This window comes from Phoca vitulina, unplaced genomic scaffold, assembly GCF_004348235.1.
Source record: "Phoca vitulina isolate PV1807 unplaced genomic scaffold, GSC_HSeal_1.0 scaffold65, whole genome shotgun sequence".
Taxonomy (NCBI): domain Eukaryota; kingdom Metazoa; phylum Chordata; class Mammalia; order Carnivora; family Phocidae; genus Phoca; species Phoca vitulina.
Genome location: NW_022589768.1, coordinates 7918988 through 7938379, shown reverse-complemented (window position 1 = coordinate 7938379; position 19392 = coordinate 7918988). Strand labels below are relative to the sequence as shown.

Sequence of the window (19392 nt, the reverse complement as noted above, 5' to 3'; positions counted from 1 at the left end):
ATAATTACCCTCAGCCCTCACGCAGCCATCCGTCAGTGTTCTGAGGTAGGCACTTGGAGCCTAAGAGACACCACGTTCAGATTCTCTTCCCTCACTCATCCTAGACAACGTCATGTTGAAGTCCCCATATTATCAACAAAGAAGTAGAGACTCTGCTTACAAGCCCTCTTGATAGATCACCAAAATTCAAGAGATTAAATAATACAGAGGAAAGAAAGGAAAGGGAACCATCTTCTCTCTTTAAAATGTACTCAACCTATAATTTATCAAGAGTCTACTAACCTCAAAAGCCCCTACTGTGTACTAAATCTTCATCTAGGTATTTTCCATGAGCCTCCTCTACTTAATCTTCCTTCAAAAGTGTATCTCCCTCCTAAATTTATACTCACCAGAACAGTTTATCTTTTAGAACAGAGATGGCAGATATGTTCCATTTTCCTGTTGATTTTGCTCAATTAACTATGCCTACCTAGAGTAGAAGGTGGGAGAGCTTGGGGATCACTCAGCTCATTTATGACTAGCGCCAGGATTGATTAGCAATGCCCGCCACAACCTCAGGCTGTAAAAGCTTCAGAAGGAAAAGTGTTTCAGGAACAACAACAACAACAAAATCCAAAAAAATCACAGATACTCATGTAGTTTCTAAAGCTCTCAGAAACATATTAGTGATCACCATCATTTTGAATCTTAACCTGGCTAAGGGTTCAAAATAAAGCCAAGCTTAAACATTGCACAGCTGAGGCATGAAAATAACTCATGGGTCTTTTTGGTCAAACAGCCTTGAGTTCACATTCCATTTCTGTGACTTGACAGCTGTGAGAATTTGGATAACTTGTTTATCCTTTGCACTACTCGATTCACTCATACGTTAACTAATAGTACTGAAAATACCCACCTTCCATTGATGTTAAGATGAATTGAGGTCATGGATAAAGAGAAGTATACAGCCCAGTGCCAGGCAGAGGGTAGGAGGCTCAGTGAATGGTATCCTTCAACAAAATTTAAAGCACAATAAATCATTCCCTTTTCTGTGCTTTTAAAACACTGTTTATAACTCTACTGTGGAATTATTGCTCTGTATTATAGTTTTATTTTTTTTACCATTTGTCGTTCTTTTATTGTGAGTTCTATGGGCACAGGTGCTGTGTCTTATTCATTACTCATTTAATACCTAATAGTGGACGGAAAAAGATGTTACCTGAAGGAATGAAGGATGCCAACAACAACAAAACATGTAGAAGTATCTATGTGCAAGTGGATTCCTCATTTGTAAGCAGTTTAATTACAAATCATGGTTCAGAGGGTTGCCTGGGTGGCTCAGTCGGTTGAGTGACCGACTCTTGATTTTGGCTCAGGTCATGATCTAAGTGTCTTGAGATGGAGCCCCCTGTAGGGCTCCACACTCAACAGGGACTCTGCTTGAGATTCTCCTTCTCCCTTTGTCCCTCCCCACACTGGACCTTTCTCTCTCACAAATAAATAAACAAATCTTTGAAAAAAATTCATGGTCAGATATCTAAAAAATCTTTACTTGATTTCTTGCTTTTCTTTGTACCTATTCTAGTCTTTGGCTAGGCAATATAAGAATCATGCCACAGAAGAGAAAAATTAAGCAGAAAGATAAATGTTTGGGGGAGGGATTCTGTTCTTACATCCCATTTATTACCACATTGGACTGTAAGCTCTATCCTAATTATGGTGACCATATGCTTCTTATTTTCTTTGTTAAGCCTAACTTCCAATATTCTGTCATAATGTTTTATGAGTACATACAGTAGTCCCCCCACCCTTATCTGTGGTTTCACTTTCTGTGGTTTCTGTTATCAGAGGTCAACCATGATCTGGAAGGAGATTATCCTACTGCTAATGTATCATTAGAAGGTCAGGAGTAGCTTACCTCTACATCACAATACCTATGTCATTCCCTTCATCTCATCACGAGGCATTGTATTATTTCACATCATCATCATCGTAAGAAGGCTAAGTACAGAACAAGAAGATACTTTGAGAGATAGAAAGACCACACTTATAAAACTTTTATTATCAGATATTGTAATAATCATTTTATTTTATCATTAGTTATAGTTGTTAATCTCTTACAGGGCCTCATTTATGAATTAAACTTCATCATAAGTACGCATGGATAGGAAAAAAAAGACCCAGTATATATGGATTCAGTACTATCTGTTGTTTTGGGCATCCACTGAGGGTCTTGGAACATATGCCCTGTGGATAAGAAGGGACTACTGTATACACTTGCCACATCATAAATTTCATTTTCAATTCTGAAAATATGGTCATCATAACCATGTGGCAAAGACCAGGGCCCGGGCCACCTGAATATTCTCTAAAATCTGTACCAGAACATATTCTGCCTGAAGACACTGAAACTTGAGCCCCAAATATATCTGTCTTTTCACTTCCAGAAAGGCATTTTTTCCTCTTTTATAAAATCTCAATTTGCTTATTTTGTTTTTAGTTTTACATTATTTGGCTGAGTCAACTTCTGTAACTCCACATCATTATACTTTTTTTTTTTAAGACATTGACTCTGGAGCCCCGGGTGGTTCCATTCGTTAACAGTCTGACTCTTGGTTTCAGCAAGGTCATGATCTCACGGTCATGAGCCCCCCTCTTTGGGCTCCACACTCAGTGTTGAATCTGCTTCAGATTCTTTCTCCCTCTCTCTCCCCCTCTGCCTCTCCCTACTCTCTCTCTCAAATCAATACATAACTTAAAAAAAAAAAAAACACATTGACTCCTCGCTCACTTTACTTCTTCATGCCATACCTAACCCATTATCTTGGGTGATTTCAATGTCCACTTGGATGTCCTATCCAATTCCCTGATGTCTCAATTATTTGATCTCCTTGTCTCCATGTCTCTTTTTAATCCCATGTCAATCACCAATTCTCACGGAGGTATATATGTGTATGTATATATATATATATATATATATATATATATATATACACACACACACATATATATATATATACCTTAGATGTTGCTTATCCCTTGGAACACCTCCAGGCTTTGCTAATTAGATCCAGACACCCAAATTTATCTAATCCCCTTTCATTCAAACCACTCTGCTTCCTGTTTTGGTAAAATTTCAAGGTCCAACACTTCAACCACTCTTACCAATTTCTTAAGCTCCCTTTTTCCTGGTGTTTTTTGTTTGTTTGTTTGTTTGTTTGTTTTTTCCATAGAAGTCTGACAAAAGCCTCTATCCAGATGAACATGACTATATGTTCACCTTTATATATAGGCAGCTGTATACTGCTGAGGAAAAATCCATAATTATACAGATAGGCATTTATAAATGTATGATCACCAATAATGGCTGACATGTGGCAACTTGCTCTTCCATTCCCTATAAAATTATTCCAAAGCTTTTCAGTTTTCTCAAAACTCCCATTTTTCTCTTCCCTCTCATTCAATACATAGCTTTGTCTTTTGTTTAAGAGAGGGAGGAAGAGAAAGAGAGAGAAGAATCCATCAGATGAGACATTTAACTTCTCAACTCAACTACCTATACCAATACCTACTTCTCCTCTTTTATTTTTGTGATAGAGAAGATCCAAAGTCAATAATTCCATATGTCTTCTGAACTCTGTTCACTCCATCAACCCGGGGAATTTTACTCCTTTACTTATCCTTTCTCTTATGTCTTCAATTTCCCAACCATTACTGGATCCTTCCTGTAATCCATTAAACATGCTCTAATGCCTCCTATTCTATAAACAAACAAACCAAAAAACCAACAGAAACCTTCCCTTGACATCCATCTCTCTTAATGTTGCTATTTTATTTTTCTCCTTTCCTTTATATAAGTCTACTTAAAAGAATTGTCTATGCTCGCTGCCTGCAATTCTTTACCTTTAAGGAAAGTCTTGTAAGGCCACTGGGGAGTCGGCAAGCTAAAACTCTCCAGTAGAGGAATCCTGTATCTCCTAGGAATGGGCCTGCCTTAGTATCCCTGCCACCATCAGTCATACTGGTACTACTCAGATTGGAGTACCCAAGGGAAGTGGGTCTTGGTGAAAATGAAACCATGGATTTCAGAGCACATCAGCTGGAGCCCTCGCCTCCCTACAGTCAAAGATCTGAGAGGTGCAACCCCAAGGCTGTCACCTTGGGGATCATACTAAGTCCTGTTCATTTTAGACTTTTGAATGATATGCCGGCAATTAAAATAGTGTGATATTATATAGAACATGGGTCGGTGGCTACTTTAGATGGATTGAGTAGTCATTTAAATTAAAATCTGAAGAAGCCAGTCACATAAAAGTTGGAGAAAACAGCATGCCAAGGAGAGTATAGCAGTGGAAAAACCTATAAGGTAAGAAGGAGCTTGATATAGTGAAAAAAACAGGAAGAATTCAAATTTGGTTACATCATAGAGAGCAAGCAAAGGGGAGTACAGGATGCAACCAAGGAGGAAGAGAAGTACCAGATACTTATTAATGGCTTTATAAGCTTGGGTGAAAACTTTGGATTTTAGTCTAAGTGCCATCTAAGAAGTCACATAAGACTTCTAATTGGGGGATGGGGTGCCTGGGTGGCTCAGTTGGTTAAGCTTCTGCCTTCAGCTCAGGTCATGATCCTAGGGTCCTGGGATCCAGCTCTGGGTCTGGCTCCCTGCTCAGCGAGGAATCTGCTTCTCCCTCTCCCTCTGCCCCTGCTCATGCTCTCTCTCACTCTCAAGTAAATAAAATAAATAAAATATTTTTAAAAAAAGACTTCTAATTGGAAGAGAGATGTATTTGGAATTTACATTTTTAAACTAACATTTGAGATTAGAAACAACATAAGTATCCATGACTATGGGATTTGTTGATCCATACAATAAACACTTATGCCATTGTTAAAAAGGATGAAGAGGCTCTACAGGCATTGCATATATAGAATGATGATTACAATATGCTAACTCAAAATTCAAGATGCAGAGCAGTTTGACAGAACAGTTTTACAACATTTGGGTAAAATATAAACATGTTCATGTTAATCTCTGGAAGGTTGCACTAGAAACTGGTAGCAATGGTTGCCTCTGAGGGGGGACTTGTTTAACTGCATGACACGGACTGAAGGGAAACTTGCTCTTTATTATACTCCTTTAATATTTTGGGAATTTTACAAACTAATCCATGGGTTAGTAAATACATTGACTTAAAATTTAACATGAGGGAGGAATACATTACAATCCAAATGGAATACCAAATTAATATTTCCAACCAGAATTACATCCCAAGCCCCAGACATGTCTATCTGACTGGCTCTTGGGTATCCTCATGTAGAAGGAATTCATCAAGCTCAACATAACCAAAACCAAAATCCACCATCTCCTTTTATCCTACAAATTTTGATTTAAACAGCAGGTCTGTTGTTCAGAGACATACCCCCTGGACTGCTATGTGTGCCCTATCCCCTGGGAGCGTGTGGTTCCTATTTACTTCCCCTAGACTGTACATCTCATGTAGCATCAGTCACGACCCACCTGCTAACCTCTGCATCCTCACTGCCTAACACAGAATCTGTCTCAAGGAATATAAGCAATTTAATAAAGACAGTCTCTCAGAAATCATTCTGAGATTTTATGAATAAGCTATGATTACCATTTCCATAATGTCAATTATTTTATGGATTTTAAAGTGTAAAAGTAACCGAAAGCAATGTGATTTAAGACACAGGGAATAGATTTCTATTTAATGTGGCTGATGAAGAAGAAATTTCCCTTCCTAGTTGAAACCATAAACAGTTGGCTGACAGACTTATTGAATGAATGAATGAATATTATAAACAAACACAGCTAAGCCAAAAATCAAGAAAGGGAAATCCCCAAGTGCCCAGTGAAAGAAGCCTAGAGGAAATTAGGGTTGGGACATGAGGAAGAGTTGAAGCTAAATCATCTACTAGCAATGAATTTCCTACTTGCCTTGGGGGATAAAACTGTAAAAATCATGTCTACAGGGAGCTGGAAACCTGAGTAGGATAAAACTGGGCTTTACAAAGAACTCCTCCACACCTGAAATGGAACTAAAAAGAAAAAACTACTCGGTGGCTTAAGTAACAGGCAAGAAAATATAACACCTTGCAGGAACGGTGGTATAAAAATAATTAAGTGCAAGAAATAGGGAGTTGAAAATTACATCATATTTGGCTTTGAGGTTTATATTTATGCTTTCTCCATGAGATGTCATCCCTAGACAGATAAATTCATGTAAAAATTATCCTAGGTCTTGAAATCTGTAACCTCATCTCTGTTCTCCCCCAACCCTCCCATAAGGGTGGGACTGCCATGAAAACAACTAGAGCTACACCTGAGTTTACATTAGCAATTTTCATAGCCTATGAGGAAAGGAACCACCATTAGGGAGAGTCAGCAAAGAAACAGGAGAAAGAACAACCCAAAACCCAGGTGGTAGAATACTAGGAAAGGGCTTTTAAATAAGCATAGCTAAAACATTCAAATTGATTTTATAAAGGGGAGGAAAGACACAAGACCGGAAAGCAAACACAAATAGATATATTATAAGAGCCAAGCTGAATTTCTAGATAAGAAAAAGAAAATACAGATATTAAAAACAAAATGAAACAAAAATTCTGTGGTCAGTTTGAAAAGTAGATTAGAGATACCTGAAGAGAGAATTAATGAATTGTTTGATTGAGAAAATCAGCTAGAATGTAGACTATTCTCAAAAAATTTACCAAAATACAAATCTATTTCTAGTATCAATTCTCTTACTTAATAGAATTATGACCATGGGCATATAAACAACCTCTTGGGGGTCTCTTTTTATCTCTAAAATTAGAGTTAATAATAGATAACTTAAATCTCAATGAATCATGGTGAATATTAATGCAACAATGGTTGTAAATATGTTATTCAAAAAACACATGTACAAACATTATTATTATTATTACAATCAATTTTATTGTTAATAAGCAGTTTCAAGATTCTTTTGGTCAGTTACTTACGTTTCTCTAGATCTTCTATAGAGCTAATTGTCTTTTTAACAGTTTTCAAAGAATACCAAAACCCCTAGATTTTGCATTAGGAAGATTATGTGTTTTGTCTAATCCCAATATAAGTTTTGACCCACTTAGTGAATATTTAGAGAATATTCTAAAGTGGTTATCAGGATTTCTGTTCCCAGAGTAGTTCATTGCATTTGCATGACACTCACAAGTTTATGAGAAGGAGTGAGGGAGGGGAACATCAGGTGGGCTTTGTAGAGACAGGGGAGCATGTGTAGAGAGGCAGGTGGAAAAAAACAGAAGAGCATTGCCCACTTTTTATTTTTTCAAAATGTAATATTAATGCACAAAACTTTCAACCAAGTCAGTTTTCTGAATTCAAACACATGTAAGTTAGTGTTAATGTTCACTCTACATTAGCTTATTAAAGTCTCTAGAAAGCCTTGCAGTAAGGACATTTGTTTAATTTCAACTTTGCATTTTACAAAGTAATTGACCATCAATCCTGTTTTTATTTTTCTTGCTGCAAAACATTCATTTAACATCTTCACTGGTCCATTTTAGAAAATTCTAATTTAACGCTTCTTTCTGTAAGTACTGACACCCTCTCTCTATGCCTCCCTTGGTCTGATATCCACATTTTGCTGCTTCTGCCCTTTGGCCTCTGGGCATGGGGAATAACTTTCCTTAGTGACCTGGAGTGTATAGCCCAGGGTGACATGCCACCCTCTGAGCCGTCTGCTGGTTTTAGATAGTGATCTTACCAGACCTAGGCCAAAAGTCTGCTTAGGCGGAGAGGAGGGTCACATATGTTCAGCATCTATCTTTGGTCTTCACTTGCCTGGAGGTTTACAGGCTTACAGCAGCAGCTCAAGGAAGTGAAGGAAGGACCATCCCGGCATTTTGCCTGCCTGGACCTCCAGTGGGATGGATGAAAAGTACTCACACACATACACAGAGGAGAGGGCACCCCGGGTTTTAACCTCCACTGGACCAAACACCAGCCTGGCCAGTTTCCTTCTCAGTGTGAAGTTCCTTTCCTGTGAGATGGGGTGATATGTTACAGAGGTTTTTTTGTGAGACTTTGAGATGATGTAAGTAGAGTTTCTGGAGGACTGTTGGTTTTCGATAAGTAATAGCTAGGACTAATTTTTTTCTAATTAAAAATGCACACGCATATATGATTTCATATAAATGCTTAAATTAGTTATTCATTGCTACAGATGAGTAGGCCAGAAATTTAGCAGCTTAAGGTCATATTCATTTATTATCTCACAGCTCCCATGGGGCAGGAGTCAAGGCACAGTCTAGCTAGGTCCTCTGCAATCAAGGCATGGGCTAGGCTAGGGCCTAATTCAAAGGCTCCATGGAGAAAGAATTCTCTTTTAAGCTCCTGTGGTTGGTGGAAGGATTCAGTTCTCTGATGTCTGTCACTGTCAGTTGGAAGCTGCCCTGGTATCTTGCCATGTGGGCCTTGCTGTGCATCAACTGACTTCATTAAAGCCAGCAAGGGGGAGAGTCAATAGACAGAGTCTTCTAGCAAAACAGAGAAACAAGATAGAAGTAGCATGATCACGAAAGTCACATCCCATCACCTTTGCCATATATTATAGGTTAGAAGCAAGTCACAGTTCCTACCCATACTCAAGGGTGGAGACCTACAAGGTATGCATACCGGGAGACTGGGGTCATTCGGAGCCATCTTAGAGTTGGTCTATCACAAACAGGGTCAAATCACACATGCTGGGTTGTAGTTGGAGTCCCTCTGTTTTTTTGGTTGTACTTCTCCCCACCCCCAACACCCTTCCCCTTTCTATCCCTTTCTACCTATGCTCTAGGTCATCTGGCGTTTCTATGATCAGGTTATCCTCTTAATAACCTGGTTTGTATAATCGCATATTTTCTCCCGTCAGATACAGGGAGAGAGAGAGAGAACATGAGAGAGGGAGGGAGGTATAGTTGCACACGCACACATATATATGTACATATGTATGCATATGTGTTTACATATGTTTTTCATTTAAACAATGTGACCACATTACACCCACCTATTTATATCTTGATTTTCCCCCACACTAATATACATCACGGAAATTTCTCCAAGTCCAAAGATATAGTACTAAGCTAATATGCTGTGATATTCACAACCACCAGCCTTCTGCAACTAATAGGAATTCACTAAGTTTCCGCTTTTTGGCACAAGAAACAAGGATGCAATAAACACCCTTGTGTGTGTAGCCTTACCAATGGCTGCATTTGTTTTTCTGGGATAGTTTCCCACAGCAGGATGTCTGGGTCAAAGGATATTTTTAATTTAATAGATATTGCCAGATTGCTTTCCCAAAAAGCTATATTAAAGCACATTTCTACCAGCATTATATTAAAGTGCCCCTTTCCTCTTATCCCCGCCAGCAATAGGTGTTATTGCTCTGTTCAGTGCTTGCCAGTCTGATGGGCAGAAAGGGATCTCATTATTTTAATTTGCATTCACTGACGATTGGTGAGGTTGAGCATCTTAATGTCCATTGGCCATTTGGAACTACCTTTTTGTGCATTGCTTCTTCATAGTCTTTGCTAATCTTTCTGTTGGGATGTTTGAAAGGGCTATTTATAGAAAATGGATGTTAACTCCTATCATTTGCACTAATTTTTTTTTCTCCACATTATCATTGTTTTCTAGTTGCTTTATATATGGAATCTTTTCCCATACAAAAGTTTTCTAATTTTTGTATGGTCCATATACATACGGTTTTGTTTTGTCCTATTCCTAAATCATACATGAAGTGTCCTAAATATTCATTTTCTAGTATTTTATTGTCTTATTCTTTTTTTCTTTTTCATTTAATCTTTAACTCTTCTAGAATTATTTTGTGTTCTGGGTAAGAGAGGGATTAACTTTACTTTCTTCTGGAGGGATAGCCAGTTATGCTAGTACCATTTATAAATAATCCATGGTTTCCTACTTGTCGAAATATTACTGTCCCGTGTATTCATTTCTCATTTATCCTCCAATACAATTCTGCATTCTCCAATCTGTGTAACTAATCTATATGTCTACTTATATGCCGATACTATGATGAACTGACTTGAGTCGCCATATTGAATGCTACTTCATGTAAAACAAGTTCTCTCTTTGTATTCTCCTTTTATATGCTTTTCTTGGCAATTCTCTGGCATTTACTCCCTCGAATAAACTCTTAGGATAATTTTATCCATTTTTAAAAGAAAGATATGTTAGGATTAAAATTGCAATTATATTAAGCTATACATTGATTTCAAAAGAATTGGCATTTTATTTATCAACCATTCCATGTCTTTCTGCTGGTTCAAAACTTGGTTTATATCCTTTAATACAATTTTGTACAAATTTTATTTATAAAAGTTTCTTGGGGTGCCTGGGTGGCTCAGTTGGTTAAGCATCTGCCTTGGGCTCAGGTCATGATCCCCGGGGTCCTGGGATCAAGTTCTGCATCAGACTCCTTGCTCACAGGGAGCATGCTTCTCTCTCTCCCTCTGCCTCTACCCCAGCTTGTGCATGCTCTCTCTCTTTCAAATAAATAATAAAATATTTAAAAATAAATAAATAAAAGTTTCTCTTACTTTCATTTTACAGTTATTCCTAAGATTTCATTGTTCTTTTTATTGCCATTGTGTATATAATTTTAGTTCTACTTTAGTTCCTGAGTGTGTATTGCTACATCAGAGAACATTTTTTTCTTTCTAAAATATACCACATATTAAATTAGTAAGCCAAATTTTCTCGTCAACTGAAGAACTTAATTTTCATTTTATTTAAACTATGGGCTTGGTATTTTCTAGGTATAAAATAATTTATCTAAAAAAGTTATGTTTATCACTTTCCTCATTATATTTATATCCTTTCAATTTATGTTATTGCATTTTCTAGAACTTTCAAGAAAATGTTGACTAACAATGGGCATCCTTATCTTCTTCTTGATTTAATTGAAATGGTTTTAGTGATCTGTGATTGAAAATAATATTTGCTGTTGGTATACTTAATTCATATCTTTTTATTCTTACTTTTGCTTTATCAGTAATGGCTAATGACTTTGATCATGTGACTTTTTATTATTTGTTAATATGCCGGACTGTTTTTCCCTCTTAATTCCTCAAAGAAATGGATTATGTCAGTTGAGTATCTGAAATAGAGCTACTCTTGCTTTCCTGGAAGAAATGTTAGCTCTTCGTGGGACATGTATAATACTTCATGAAATCTATTAGTTCATATTTTATTTAGACTTTTGTATCTATATTCATAAATAATAGTCTTGCTTTGCTTTGTCTATTATTCATTTTTTAAGAAAAGATTTATTTATTCCAGAGAGTGTGTATATGTGAACAGGGTTGGGGGGGTGCGCAGAGGGAGGAGGAGACAAGCAGACTCCCAGTGAGCAGGGAGGCTGATGCGGGACTCCATCCCAGGATCCCGAGACCATGACCTGAGCCAAAATCAAGAGTTGGACACCCAACCAACTGAGCCACCCAGGTACCACTCATTTATTTTTTAAAGAAAGTTTTCATGACATATGATTTACAAACTATAAAATTCACCCATTGTTAAATATATTATTCAATGACCTTTAGTAAATTTACCATCACCACAATCCAGTTTTAGAGCATTTCCATTACCTCAAAAAGATCCCTATGTGTAGTCAATTCTGGTTCCCACCCCCGATCTCAGACAACCACTAATTTGTTTTCCTTTGTCTATAGAATTGTTTTTTGTATGAACATTTTATTTAAATAAATCATGCAATATGTGGTCTCTGTGGATATAAAGAAATCATACAATATGTGGTCTCTGTGTCTAACTTGACAATGTTTTTGAGATTCATGCATTTTGCAGCATACATCACTATTTCATTCCTTTTTACTGCTGAATTTCTTTTCTTTAAAAAGGTATAATTTGAATTTTGGAATTTAGGTTTAGAAAATTTCTTAAAATGATTTGAGAAAATGTTTCATATTTGTGGTGGTGTGTAATAGTTTTAGAACATTGAAATTATTTCTTCCATAAAGAGTAGATAGAATTAACTGTGAATCCACTGGTGTCTGTTTCAGTATCAAATATGTAACTGCTTTTACATTCTTTTTTATAATAATTGATCAATTTAAGTTTCTACTTCTTGTTGGATCAATTTTAGTAATTAGTAAATAATTCATTTTCTTCCTAAGATTTCAAATGCTTGGCATGTATTTTCTAATAACTCCCCTTCATCAATATATTTGTAATCTTAGGTCTTTTCTAATCCTTAGTCTTGTATCTTATTTCTTCTTTCTCCTTATTCTTTTTCTCCTGTGCCTTCTCCTCCTTCTTCTTTGAAGTCTTTTATCAGGCTTATGTTGTATTTTATGGACTTTTCAAGCAATAGCTTTTAATTTCTATAACCTTTTTACTATTTTTAGCATTAATTTTCACTAATTTCAGATTTTCATTTTTTTCAATACTTTCTTCCTACTCTCTTTTGTTTTGCTTGTTGGTGCTTTGCTGATGTTCTTTTTCCAAAATCATGAGATGAATAGTATTTTCTATTTTAGTTTTCATTATTTTTATTTATAAAGCCATGGAAATGTAGGTTATACATTATGCAAATTTTTTGTTTGGTTAAATATTCTTTTCATTGCTTTCTTTTTTTTTTTAAGATTTTATTTATTTATTTGAGAGAGAGAGAATGAGAGAGAGAGAGAGCACATGAGAGGGGGGAGGGTCAGAGGGAGAAGCAGACTCCCTGCCGAGCAGGGAGCCCGATGCGGGACTCGATCCAGGGACTCCAGGATCATGACCTGAGCCGAAGGCAGCCGCCCAGCCAACTGAGCCACCCAGGCGCCCCTCATTGCTTTCTTGATAGTTGGTATTATCAGGTTTGATTTACTCTTTGACTCCAGGAATATCTGTTTATTTCTCAGTATCCAAGTGGGTTAGCTAATTCTGGTAATCTCCTTTGTATTACATTTAATTTTACTGAATTTCATTCAGAGTATGTGAGCTATCCAATTTTTTTTTTTTTTTTTGTAATCAGATTCAGATCAATTTATAGGAATGTTCTGTAGACTTACAAAAATGTATATTATTTCTTTCAGGGGCATATGGATCTATAGTATTAAGTAAAAATATTGTGTCATTAAATTCCTTCATGCTTTTATTTATTTTTGTCTACTAGATCCATCTAATTTCAAAATAAGTGTATTGAAATCTACTATATTGGATAGTTACTACATTCTTCTTGATTTTCTAATAGATTTATATATCTACTTATTGTGTTATTTAGTGCATACAAGTTTATGATAATATTATCTTCTATATCATTTGCATCTATTGTCATTATATTGTGTCCTTCTTTTTGGTACTTTTACTCTTAGAGTCACCTAGATTAAAGTAATATTGTCACCTCTGCTGTTAGTTTTGTACTCATTTGCCTAATATCTCTCTTATGCCTCTTGTTTCCTCTTAAAAACACATTAAAGTCTACTTAAAAAATAAATAGCATGTTTTAGCCCAAATTTAACTCTGTCAATCTATTGTTTTTAATGGAAGAATTTCTTCAATTCTCAAATACACATATTACTTTTATTCCTTCCATTTCTAGGTCTAGTATGTAATGTCTTTAGTAATTTCCTTTTCTTTTTCTTTTCACTGTTTTCCAGACCAGTTTGATGAAGTTACTGTTCATTTCATTTTTTGTTTTTTTATTTTTATTTTTTCTTTTCTTTTTTTTTTTTTTTTTTAGGTAGGCTCCACGCCCAACGTGAAGCCCAACTCGGGTCTTGAACTCACCCTAAGATCAAGACCCGAGCTGAGATCAAGAGTCAGACGCTTAACCAACTGAGACACCCAGGTGCCCCAATTTTTTTTTTTTTAATTTGGATCTTCTACTATGCTTTCCCATATCCTGGCTAATCACTTTCCCTTCCCAAAGACTCATAATCAGTTTCTATTTACTAATATTGTACAAACTCTTTTCATACAAAATATCCTATTAACCTCCATTTCCTTACCCTCCATGAGATGAAATCTCAGAACACTTTTACCCTTCACTTGTCCTTTCTTTCTTGCCACTGTCCACCATCCACCCAAATGATACCTTTAGAATGCTTCTTCTTCTCTCTCCCCAATTATTACCCAACTCCAGTTTCATAGAGCTAAGTGTATTCAGATGTAAGCTATTATAATGTTCCTTGCACATGCTCCTTTTATTTTAACAATCTATTTTAGTGCTGTTACATCTTACTAGAGAAATCTGTCATTATCTATTCAGATATATGTGCATAAAACAAGGTCCATTGCTCTCCACATGTTGTTTTCTTCCTCCATTTCTCCTACCTTGAGGTCTCTATTCTGATGGATCTGTTTGTTGGTGTTGCTTTTTGAGCAGTGTTCTCTGATAGAATAAGTGAGTGATCTACTCCCCAAATCCTGATGTTTTTGCAATGGTATTCCTTTTAGTCCTGACAGATGGATCATAACTTGACTAGGCACAGGATAATTAAGTTGTAGCTCTTTGTCTCAGCACTATACAAATGTTATTCAACCATCATCTAGCATCCAGTCTTGCAGACCATAAAAGCAATGAGTTTGATTCTTTTTCCTTGTTTAGGTATTGCCATAGACTAAATTGTATCCTCCAAAATTTGTATGCCAGAACCCTAACACCCATGTGACTATATTTGGAGTTAGGTCTTTAAGGGGATAATTAAGGTTAAATGAGGTCATAAGGGCAGTGCTGTAATCCTAATAGGAATGGTGTTCTTATGAAATGAGGAAGACACCAAAGATCTCTTTTTCTGGTTTCATTCACATACAGAGGAAAGGCCATATGAGGACATATTGCGAAGGCAGCTGTCTGCAAGCCAGGAAGAAAGGCTTTATCAGAAATCAACCCTGCTGACACTTTGATCTTGGATCCAGCCTCTATAACTGTGAGAAAATAAATGTCTGTTGTTTAAGGCACCCAGTCTGTGGTATTCTGTTATGACAGCCCAAGCAGGCTACATTTTTCTTCTTACCTGAAAGTTTGTGAGAATTTTCTTTAGCATTGGAGCTCTACAATTTTATTTTATTTATTTATTTTTTACAGGAAGTAGAAAACCATTTACTAAACCAATTACCATGTTTAGGGGTATACTTAGTGTAGCCACAGACCCTGTCCAGCAGGGAAATTTGACAGAAAACCCTAGTCTCATAATAACAGCTGTCTATGGATGTTATAATGAAGGAAAAATGTCTTGCTCTTATACTCATTTTCTCATTAAATAAACTGGACCACATCTCTGAGGCCAAAATACAGAAAGAGCAAAGCACCAAGGCTGAAGACAAAGTTGTGGCACTTGCTGTATAAACAGAGCAACACGATGTTCCAACATTCTACACAGCACCAGTTCCAATCCACCTCTTGATCCCAGCCCTTGCTTTCCCCAAATTCTACATCCCTTTTGGTGTACCCAGGTTGTTACTGGGATTCAGCTTTCTGGGTCCTTCAATTTGTTGCATTTGCACTCTACCCTAAATGTGATTAATTGCAAAAAATAATCTCTTCAAGAAAACTTCATAACAAAATACCAGATTCCCTATTAACAATAAGAGGATCAAGTTTAATAGGCCAAACAGAAGACAAGAAGTCTGTCAGAACGTAGATAGATGGCACAGGACAGCTCTGACCTCAGGGCCCCTGTGCCGGTCAAAGAGTCACTGGCAAAACCCCAAGGTGGAAGAGCTGTAAGTAACCAGTCAGATGGGAAATGGAGAACGTCTCCTCATTTAGTCATCCTCTGAACTCTCTGCAGACCTTTCATCTGTAGCCACTTTCCAATTTGTGCGTTTGTTCGTCCTCTCCTGTATTTCATTGTTAACTACAGGGATATGGACTTTTTTAATGTCTTTTTCCTTTTGGTTTTCTTAGTGTCTCTTTCCTCACCTTCCTCAGAACTGCTGGATGCAGAATCATCTGACTGGGAAGTGTCACTTTCTGCATCCAAGAATAAAGCAGATTTTTTGAGAGACTTTTTCCTGAATTTTTTCTTGCGCTTATGTGACTGTTTCCTTTTCCTGGTACTAGAAGCCCCAGTTTCTTCCGAGAACTCGCTTGAGGAATCTGCTGTTATATCTGTGGCTTCTTTTTTGCTTTTCTTCTGTTTTTTTGTGTGACCTTTTTTTCTGCTTTTTTTTGTGAGATTTCTTTGACTTCTTGTGTTTGTGAGACTCATGGGTAGATGATTTTACTTGGGGAGATGTTTTTTTCCCATTGGTAATATCTTGCTGATCACTACTGTCTGTTTCAAATTCTTCAGGGTATAACTCTTTATAACCACTGTGACCCCATCTGTCTGGCATTTTAGCTTCATAATCATATAACTTCTTATTCCAGGATTTAGCCTTAAGAAAATCATCTTCCAGTGCCCCAGAAATTTCATTCTTTGGCCTCCAATAGTCTCTTTGACTTTCTTCATCAAAACCATCACTACACATCCGGCTTGAACTACTGGGTAACATTTTCCTTTTGGTCCCCCGGTAAGCATCTTCCATCTGTTTCTCCAGTTCTCTTATTTTCCACATATCCGATTCCTCCTGAATCTTATTGTGAGCATCTGTGTGTCGGATGACATTCCTCAGGAGGACTTTCCCCAGTGGAACACGGGACATTCTTCAATCCCTCGATCCGTGCCCCGCAGCCTCGCGTGGCGGGGATTTGGGGGGAGGAATCGGTCTGGGAGACAAGCTGAGCTCTACAATTTTATTAGGGTGGACTTAGGTGTGTGTCTTTACTCATGAACTCTACCAGGAACTTGTGTCATTTTAATTTGATCATACATCCACCAGCCACCCACCTCAGGGAAATTTTAGTTTCTTATTGGCCAATGATTGTCTCTCCTCCATTTTTTATCTCCTCCCCAAATCCCTTTATTTTCATTTTTGGTCTCCAAGATTTGTTTTCAAATTCTCTCATCTGTTCTCTTATATTTTCCATTTCTATCATTTGAAATGCTTCTTCTACCAAGTAGTTTAGGCTATGGATTTAGGTCTCAGCAATGACTACCTGACTGTCCTCCCAATTAATCTACTTACTGATTTCTGAATACTATACCAGAACCTTTTTTATCATTTCTTTTATTCAAGAAAATCAAACTTAACTGCCAATTTTCTGTCTCCATTAAAAAGTTCATTTCCACCAAACTGACATCAAAATACTCCTATAATCTTCACTCAAAAATAAATGTAAAATGGTGAGCTCTGTGAATTGTGTAAGACTGATGAATCACAGACCTATACCCCTGAAACAAATAATACATTATATGTTAATAAAAAGATGTATTAAAAGAAGAAGCAACCAGAACATATAAAAAAATTTTTTTAAATGTAAAATGAATGAATGAATTCATGGCATACTTGCTACGGTCTAGGAAATCCGTAGGCAGGCACAAAAGCTAACTTAATTATTATGCTCACAGAGCTTATAGTCTAGTGGTGTACACAGACATCATACAAAACCATGAATAAATATATAAAAACAAACTTTAAGGCATGCCATAAAAGAAAATAAAAGAGTACCACAAGAGAAAATAGCAAGTGGGGGTGGAGATAAATGGTATGGTGGGAAGGCTTCTCTGAGAAGTGAAATATAAGCTGAGAATGAAGGACAAGTTGATCAGTACAAGATCAGTGGACATTGTTCCAGACAGAAGAAAACATTTATAAAGACAATAGTCTATTCAGGGCATTGGAAAAAGGTCAGCACAGTGGAAGCAAGCTTGACCTTGGAGGTGTCAGAATGCAGTCTTCATGGTAAGAGCAATGGGAAGCCATTGTCATGTATTAAGAAGAAAGTAAAATGATACAACACTCATGTAAAAAAGATGATTCTGGATGCTGTTTGAAGAATAGATTGGGATTGGTTGGGTCATGGGTGTTTGTAAGGAAACAGAAGATGTCATTTAAACCAGGGGTCAGCAAACTTCTATAAAGGACCAGGTAGTAACTATTTTAAGTTTTGCAGTCTATATGGCCTCTGTTGTAACTAACCTACTATTGTAGCCTGTAAACACTGATAAACAATACATAAATTAATGCATGTTGCTATATTAAAAAATTTTATTCATAAGTACAGGTAGTGGTCTGAATTTGGCCTGTGAGCTATTGTTTGCTGACCCCCTACCCTAAACATTTAGAAATTCCTCTTTCACTCATACCAAAAGAGCATCATGGAGATACTAATCTCCAAGTTCTGTAATGTATCCCATAGACTGATCTTAACAACTGGCATATGCTAGGTGCTCAGTAAATATTTGTTGACAGAATAAGCAATGGAGAGAAACATATTTAAACTTGTCTAATGAGGAAAAAAAATTGTTAATTCATACTCTTGGCTTGGTATCACTAAGCCAGTTTCCTGCTTATAACATAGCTTATTGCAGAGTGACTAAGAGTAAGCAGTTAATTTGATGGGGAAGATATTTCAAGTTTGCCTTGACTTGTACTCCTCTCTAATAACCTATTTTTTTCTTATTAATGGAGAGAGCCTACATATAATAGACTTCATCCCTATTTGTTTTGAAATATTTTAGTCCCCTTTTGATATTTGTATATAGTTAAATAGGCTCAAGTTCCTTTATCATCTATTTGATATGTAAGATTTATGTAATTGTGATATTAATCATATGATATTTGGTTGTTGGATACTGGAAGTCAGATGTATCTAAGCAATATCCCCACCACTGAAATATTGTTAAAGCATGAAAAAAAATAGATGCATTTTTTTATTACTAACGACTAGGAGGTATGTGTGTCTAAATGCCAAGACCCCATAAACAGAATAAATTAATAGATAGAAACTTGAGTTTGAAATACTCTGAATTGGGGATGATTTGGGCGTTGACAGGTCTATTACCTCCTTTTCCTGAAGAAAGTCATCCTTGTGCTTATTACAGGATGCTAGCTGTGATGTGATGGGTGTTTGGAAAAAGTATTGCAATGTTTAGAAAAGCTTAGCCTATGTAAACCTTTCTCAAAACTTAGTCTTTTTAGCTCAGTTTAAGATGTCATATAGGAGGTACCAGAAGGTCAACAAAAACTCCTAGGAACCTGCCAGCCACACTGTTCTTTGTCCTCACTATATTCCCTGAGAGTAGTCACCTTCTCTACAATATATACATTACATTTTACATATATGTATTTATACTTATTGCAAATATTTTCTCAGTTTGTCATTTACATTTTAATTGTTTATGAAGGTTTCATTATACATAAAATTTTAAATCATGTTCAATGATAACCCGTATTTATTTAGTTTTATTAAGTGTTTCAGATTATACTAAATTATTGACACATGCTATTTTATTTAATCTGTAAATCACATCTAAAGTACATGCAATATTCTTTTTTTTTTTCCCCAAATGATG

The 19392-nt window shown here is 36.5% G+C and overlaps 1 protein-coding gene across 1 annotated transcript; it reads right to left on the bottom strand.

The window, feature by feature from the left end:
* Positions 1-15754: 15754 nt before the first annotated feature.
* LOC116624304 (uncharacterized protein NKAPD1-like) lies at positions 15755-16639 on the bottom strand. The gene is given in 3 exon segments (XM_032392116.1): positions 15755-15873; positions 15876-16137; positions 16139-16639. Coding segments are annotated over 3 exon segments (879 nt in total). The 3' UTR covers positions 15755-15757.
* Positions 16640-19392: the final 2753 nt, after the last annotated feature.